At 43.1% G+C, this 8,208-nt stretch overlaps 1 protein-coding gene across 1 annotated transcript; it reads right to left on the bottom strand.

Moving 5' to 3' along the window:
- Positions 1 to 6,731: 6,731 nt before the first annotated feature.
- On the bottom strand, positions 6,732 to 7,532 carry LOC128104670 (proline-rich protein 23A3-like). Its single transcript, XM_052729640.1, has one exon. The coding sequence runs from the start codon at positions 7,530 to 7,532 to the stop codon at positions 6,732 to 6,734; it is 801 nt and encodes a 266-aa protein (XP_052585600.1).
- Between the last annotated feature and the right edge of the window lie 676 nt (positions 7,533 to 8,208).

Raw genomic sequence — 8,208 nt, 5'->3', positions numbered from 1 at the left:
CCCAGCACTCGGGAAGCAGAGGCAGGCGGATCTCTGTGAGTTCGAGGCCAGCCTGGTCTACAGAGCGAGCTCCAGGAAAGGCACCAGAACTACACAGAGAAACCCTGTCTCGAAAAACAAAACAAAAAAAAAAAAAAAAGGAAAAAATATACATTTCAATCCTCAAAACACCTAGAGCTCTAAATGGTGTTAAATATCTAGTTTAAGTTACTGTGGAAATATGATGCAGACATGTATTTTAATTTAAACCAAAGACACGTCATTTATGTCCGCTGAACTCCTTCCTGTGAGATGCTCACATTGCGTGCCTTCTGAATTAACATGCAACGTCTCCCTCACCTTCTCTTTCCTTCTTTCTCCTCCTTCTCCTCCGTCTCTTCTTCCCCTTTTCTTCTTTTATTCAGTACTAGGATCAAATCCACAGCCCTTTACATTCTAGGCAACCCGGCCAACCACTGAGCAACATCTCCAGTCCCTGTGCCCGACTACACACACTTTCCAAAATATATTTTTCACAGTTATCATCCTTACCAGCTGTATATATTTCCATTTCACTTCTATATCGTCTTCTTAGTTCTCTTTTCAAAGCTTTTTATTTTGAGACAAGGTCTAGGTAAATTATCAGACTGGCCTTGAAATTGCTCTATAGAACAGGCTGGCCTTACACTCGAGATTCTTTGACCTCAGCCTCCCTCATAGGACTTAGCTGTCAGGCCTGACTCCTCTAATCAATCTTATGCTCCCACCTATTTCATTAGCTGTTGACTCTGTCATTACCCCAACTTGAAATTCTTCCTTAATCACAATTTCAAACATCTTATTCTCAGAGCACTCTCCTAAGTTTCCAGCTCAGTCTCTTAAATATAAAAGCATCATCAGTCTTTCATGATTTGTGAAAGGTTGATTTTTCCCCCATATCTTTTCATTAAAAAATGAGGTCATTAGGTTCTCATTCCACTTCTTACCTGGGAGTTCAAATCCACGAGTAGTTGTTACAATCACATACATCCACATGGTCACTTCGTTTCTTGTAGAAAGAATTTCAGTTAACTGAGTGAGGACTTAATTTAGAAAAAAAAAGGCACTTTGATCTTAGAAAAAAAATGCACTGTCTGCAACATCCAACTACTTTCAATTATCTTTAGCACAGTGTCTAGACCATTTTGGGGTGGTTTTTATGCTACAGAGAGGGAAGTTTTTTTTCTGTTCCAATGTAGGCCGTACTCTAAATACCAGGCTACATTTTAAAACACGTGCACATCCATGTTTACTGCAGATCTGTTCCTAATAGCAAGGAAGTGGAATCGACTGAGTTGTCCTGACTTTTCTGTTGCGGTGATGAACCACGCGGACAAAAGCAGCTTACGGGATCAGGAGTTTATTTCAGCCCACAGTCCGAGGCTACATTATATTGTGGTGGGAATTGGTGAGGCAGCTGGTGCTTGAGGCTGCTGGCCACACTGCGTTCAGTCAGAGAGAAGAGAGCAAGCAATGTTAGTGTGCATCTCACTTCCTCCCTTTTGTGTAGTTTAGGATTTCAGCCTAGAAACTGGTGCCACCTACAGTGGGCACATCTTCCCATTTCAATGAATCCAATCAAGGGAGTCTCCCACAGGCATGCTCAGAAGTGCATTTCTCAGGTGATTCTAGGTCTCATCAAGTTGACAATTGAGACCAACCATTACAATGTCCATTAAGTGGTGAATGGATAGTGAAAATGTGGTACCTACACGTGGTGGACTTTTATTCAGCCATTAAGAAGAATGAAGTTATGAATGTGAAGAAGATTTACAAACCTGACTAAACATACATATTAAATGTGATAACCTGGACTAATAAACAGGAGCCCCACGTTCTTTCTCATATGGAGATCTTAGCTTCTAATTTTTATGTATGTATTTAAGTGGAAGTAAGGTGTAAGGAGGTCAGAGAACAAGAAAGGGACCCACGGAAGGAGAAACAAGACTTTAAAATAGAGGCGGGAGGGTAACAGAGCACAAGTGATATGAAAATGGAAGGGGGAACCCTGAGAGTGCTCAGGATCATTTAAACTAAGATGGGGAACAGAGAGGAGGGAGAGGAGGCACCAGGGGAGGCTTAACTGCAGCTGAGCGTGAAAATATCACAAGGAAACCTGTTACTTTGTAAATAATTAAAATAACAACAATGGAACTGTGACTTGACAGAATTGTAGCCTCTTTTGAAACTTTTTGTCTCTTCCTGAAGCTGGGGATAAGTAAAGGAGACCCTTTCTATCAGCTTCTCATTCTCAGAACACAGTAGGAGATCATTTATTTAGTTCATGAGGACCTAATCACAAGAGGAATTTTGAATCTTTTAAGCCTTGGTTAAAGAACTTAGAAAATCTGAGGGAACACCAGTGAACACTTTAGGGATATAATCATCCTCCCTGGGTAAAGGCAAAAGGACATTGACTACTCTGGTCCAGAAATACATTGAAAAAGATATATATGTATATATATATATATATATATATATATATAGATAGATAGATAGAGAGAGAGAGAGAGAGAGAGAGAGAGAGAGAGAGAGAGAGAGAGAGAGAGAGAGTCTTTTCTCTATAGCCTAGGCTGTCCTCAGATTACAGTGGCCCTTCTCTCAGCTGCCTGAGTGCTGGGATTACAGGTGTGGACTACTATGCCCAGCCTAGTGTATACTTAATCATACAAGTCTATATGCAAAGTGGGCTTTTCTCTTTCAAGACCCCATGAGCACATCACAGAGCTGGAGGAATATTTTCAGTCAAGGGACCAAGGTTTTTAGTAAAAACTGTGAAACTGGGAAAATGTGTGAATTATTTAAACTATCTTTTATCTGTGTAGTCCTTTTCCTCCAGCAAAGAGCATAGACAAAGCTAGCAGTGTTTAGTGTAGAAATAATAGCACCTGCATCATTTTGAGACAGGGTCTCACTATGTAGCTCTGGTTGTCCTGGAACTTGCTATATAGACCAGGCTGATCTTGGACTCACAGAAATCTGTCTTTCTCTGTTTCCTAAGTGATGGGATTAAAGAGGTGAGTCATTATATCCAGTCCACCTGTATTAATTAAAAAATATTTATTTATTTATTTATTTATTTATTTATTTATTTATTTATTTATTTAAGGTGTGTGTATGCGTGCCTGAGTGTATACATGTTCACCAGATGAGTGCTGTGCCCAGGGAGGCCAGAAGAGGGTTTTGGATCTCCTGGAACTGGAGCTACAGTCAATTTGTGAGCCACCTGATGCGGAATCTGGGAACCGAATGTGGGTCCTCTGGAAGAGCAACACGTGCTTTTAATTGCTAAGCATCTCTCCAGCTCCAATATGCATCAATTTTATTGGAAATGTTTTATAAAGTATAGCTTTGAGGAGTCTTTGACTTTTATCCATTTTTACCCTTCAGTTTTATTACAGGAAGGGAAATCTAGAAGTCTCTTTCTGGGACAGTTCAACCAGCTTTATTATCTAGAATGTATAATCTGTGTTTCTGACAAGTATGTGCATGAATCAGTATAAGTCATGCAATACTGGCTCATCTGTGCCCAAAAAAAAGGTAAATTCTTTGTGGCATGTAGTAGCACATGCTTGCAGTCTCAGCACTTAGGAATTGGAGGCAGGAAATTTATTAGTGATTAATTAGGCATGTCACATACAAGGCCACCCTAGTCTAAGAAAACCCTTCTGTGACTATTGTCTGTTCTTGTCTGTGCTTAGGAAAGTTTAGTTTTTACTTTAGTTCAAGTCCAAAGAATAAACTCCATTGTTTCCTGAGTGGGGTCAGGGAGTCTTCAGAGGCAGACATTTAAGGTCCCTGGCAGAGGTGTTGGTAAATGGTTGGAGGTCAGGACAAAGAGAAGGGAGAGTTGATGGATGTGCTGAAGGAGAGAGGCTGGCAGTGTGATGGGGAGGGAGATCTGGAGGGAGAGAGGACAGGAGGGAAACCTTATTAGAGAATCCAGACAAGTTTGTTATTGCCTTTGCCCCCAAACTCTTTTAATGGAGATATTTTTGATTCAGAAGTTTTTGGAGGCCTGTGAGTACCCAATCCAAAATGGCCACCATTGAGCCTGTGAAGTCTTTCCCCCTTCCTTTTCTAAGTACTCTTCAAAGGTTTTTGAAGTTAAATGCTCTGCGGCATAACCCCCAAGAGCCCACATAATCCTTGATTGAATCACATCCTTCAGAAAGAGAGACCCAAGATCAGGAGTGCAGTGAAAATACCTATGGGAAGCAGCCACTGCTCCTGAAAGAGTAGACGTTGTTGACACAGTAGCCGGCAAGGGCAGTAACATGTGTCAGAGGCTCAGGACAGGCGGTGGCCTCCGATATGATAGTTTGCCTTTAAACTACCAGAAAGGACACTCCATAGATCAGAAGCCAAACACTCAAAACAGAAAGTGGAAATGGAAACAGGAAACTCATCTGGTTTTACTGGTGACCCCTTGGTGATCCATGTGCATGATGTGCTAGCACAAACTGCAAAATCCCAGACCACGAGGCTGGCTCAGACAGTGGACATACGGGGTCTCTGAATTCAAAACCCTGTGGTTTTCCTTCTTGGGACACACTTTTAGACAGCACAACAAAATGAAACATAAGAGGGAACAAATGATGAAAGAAAAGGATTCCATCAAGGATGATGGCAAACAGATTAAGCTGATAATAAAATTTGGTGTTAAAACCTAGAATAAATAAACAATGAACTCACAGAGTTCAGATCCCCTGCTGATAGTCCACACTGGGTTATGTGGACCATTAGAAAATCTAAAAAAATGAAAGCCCAGCCAGTGAAAAAGAGCAGAGGCAGTTCAGAGCATTCTGCAGCAGAGGCAGAAGCTGTAGATCAATGCGCTGGATGATCAACTTCCTTGAGGATTGAAATGCCGGACCTAGTTCAGCGAGATCCTGGATCCTAGGAAAGTTGTTAACTCTTTGGCATGATTTTTCAACAGCTATATACTGGACTAAAAACAGATAGACGATATACCTCAGAGTTGTGATTTGGATCCAATTAAGTAAGCTTGTATTATATATGACATTTTATAAATGGACATTTTAATATTAGTTAGGAGTGATGTGAATAAAAACCAAACAGCAAACACATGAACAAAAAAATACAAACAAGCCAAGCTTGGTGGCATTTGCCTTTATTCCCAGCACTTGGGAGGCAGAGGGAGGTGGATCCCTGTGGGTTTGAGGCTAGTTTGATCTATATGTATGGTGAGTTTCAGGAGACCCTGTCTCAAAAAACCCAAGCTAACCAACCAGCCACTCTCTAATCTCCCAAAGCAAAACCATTCCAGAGTGTAATTACAATCTCAAGGAAATCCCCTGGAGTAGCAGAGATGCAGGGAACCTTACTCAGTTGTAATTCCTGTCACTGCCAAACCACCACATGGACCAAAAAAGACAGCGTGGAGCACCATGCACAAAGCAAACATTTATTAAAATGTTAACATTTGACACCTTAAGGCAACTCTTCAATCATTTCTCATTCTAACCATCTCTGCTCGAGTTTCTAAAAGAGCATCTAATTTTTAAAAAGTCCTTTAGTCCCAATCCTGGTCTCATTTGTTCTCTTACTGTGTGTTTGGGTGTACGCCAAAGACTCAGGGTTCAACATAGCTCATTTATGAAGATACTTTAATGCTCAAGTTCTTAAAATACAATTTAATTCCATTATTAAATCCAACATTTGGACAAAATCTTTGTATTTAGCCAAAACCAAAAAATCCAACATTTATGATCAGAAATATTATAAAGTAACATCTTTAACAGGACAAAGACTATCTAACAACTATTTACAGAAAAGATAATATTCTATGACAAAATTTAAGTAAGTGCATTACAATAGGAATGTCCCTCCCAAATACACTTCAATTGAACTTAAATATCCAATAGAAAATGTTAAGGAAAAATAAGATGTTTTAGATGTGTTAAGGGCCCTAATTTTTTCATTAGAGATAGTTTTTTATCAACCATCCAAAAGAAGGTACATAAAATTACTAAAGAAATTAATAAATTTTGTTGGATATCAAATCAACATAGGACATATCTATACAATAGTAACAATGAACAACATAAATTTGGGATCTTCTAATTATTCTCACAATATAGTTTTATAACTAATTATCATAACATTAGAATTATGACCTCCAGAACAGGAGAACTATATTAAAAATACAGAAAATGATACCAAGAGTTTTGGTGTTTGTGGAAAGAAAAAGATAAAGAAAACCCAACTCCTTCTAAAGTCAAATCTAAACAAGCCCCCAAACAAACAAAAGCCCCACTAACATAAACTACTTCTTAATTATTAAAAAAAAATAACATGATCATTGCTTTCCTTGCTGAATTTATTTCATAAAGAACAGCATCCGTGAGGTGCAACCATTTGCTAGATTCTCCCAAGTGAGGAGTAGCCTCCGGAAGGAAAGGGACCATGGCAAAAAAGTGGGTACACAGTAGGAGAGATTAGTGCTAAAGCTCATAAGATAAACGCAGTCAATTCAAGGCCCCAAAGTAGGTGATTTTCAAACAGGATGTGATCTGGCAGCGATGGATCTTTCTTCCAGACTTTCTAGCCAACCACCAATCCAATATTCTGCATTCTGCCGATTTCAAAAACAAGAGTGTCCTTCTAGCCTTGTAGACTGTGCAAAGGCACTCACAACGGCTTTGGGAAGCCTTTCACTTGCAGGGCTTCAAGGATTTGTGAGGGGAAGTTCACTCAGAGAACAGTCGCCTCCGGGCCTTGCACGGGGGCCGTGGAGAGTGTGGAGACTGTGGAGGGCGCTGTTCTTGAGGACTTGGAGGAGGAGATGGAGGCAGAGACTGCAGTGGTGAGCTAGGGAAGGGTCCCAGCAGGTAGCTGTCCAGGTCCCAGATAGACCTGGGAGAATATCTCTCTGTATTAGAGGAGGGTACCGGAGGATATGGTTCTGGGATGCGGCCCTGAGACCAAGGACTGGGCATCCTAATGATGGAGGAAAGGAGCCCTGAGGCCTGACCTGCTGGAGGATCAATCCAAGGTAACAGGAAGCCCAAGTCTGCATCTTCATCACAGGCATCCTCTTGGTAGGAGCTGTCTAAGACGTACTCACAGAAGGATTCCTGCGGGAGGACGACGAGGTGGCCCTGGGGCATTTCCAGGACAGACGCCTCCTGCGGGCTGGTGGACGAGAACTCAGGCTGTCCAAGATGGGCGGAAGACTGGAGGCCCTCGGGGACGAGGATTAAAGTGTGTCCAGGGAGCGACACTTGCAGGACCGAGGTGGGCTCTGGCTCCAGCAGCAGGTCGACGTCTTCCAGCTGCAGTTGCATGGCGCAGCCAGCGGCCAGGAACACCACGGAGGTGAGCGCGTCGCTGGCGGGTCGGGCGGGCGCTTCCATGTCTGGCGGCGCCAGGGGCTCGTGGCGGGCGGGCTCGTGGAGGCGGCGGCGCTTGGCAGGGCTGGGTCCTTGTGGCTGCGGTGGCCAGCAGGGCTCGGGGTCGACGCTGGGGCTGCGGGGCCGCACGTGCATCATGTAGACGGCGCAGCGGGGCCGGCGAGGCGCGGGGTGCAGCTTAGACAGGTGCGAGGACGCGGGCGGAGCGGCTGCAGTGCGGGGCTCTGGAGTGCTGCGCTTTCCTCAGGTCCCGCCGGATGTACCCTGGATGCCAATTATATCCGAGAGATGCGCGGGAACCCATGTCACGCTAGGCCCCGCCCCCTCCAGGCTCCGCCCAGGAGTGTCAAGCCGACCAATGGCCATGGCTGTAGTTTGTAGGTCCGTGTGTGGAAATGCGTTCGTCCCGCTCCATGAGCAGCCATTGGTTTGTAGGCCTTCGCTTCCGCTTTGGATTGTGGGCCTTGTATGCTTCCGTCAGATTATAGCGGTAAGCTATCCCTGCTCAAGTCTCGCGAGTGGAATGTTATGTCAGCACACTGAGGTGTAAGCCTGGATTTCAGCCTTCGTCTCAACATAGACCTTTCCTGTTCTACTCTTGACATATAGTGTCGATAGTTTTGTGTGTATCCTTGAGCCTCTGTCCGATTTTTAAATGACCAGCAATCGTTCTCCAAGAATGTAAAGCTAACATGCTCTGTGATTAAAGTTGCTGTCTTTATGATGCGAGCCAGTCTTGTGAGCGTTATGCTGTCGGCTGAAATACAAGCTTACTTACTTGGATCTAAACCACAACTTTGAGGTATATCGTCTA

Source organism: Peromyscus californicus, unplaced genomic scaffold (genome assembly GCF_007827085.1).
Source record: "Peromyscus californicus insignis strain IS unplaced genomic scaffold, ASM782708v3 Scaffold_11__1_contigs__length_118956290, whole genome shotgun sequence".
NCBI lineage: Eukaryota > Metazoa > Chordata > Mammalia > Rodentia > Cricetidae > Peromyscus > Peromyscus californicus.
This window is presented reverse-complemented; position numbering and strand designations above follow the sequence as displayed.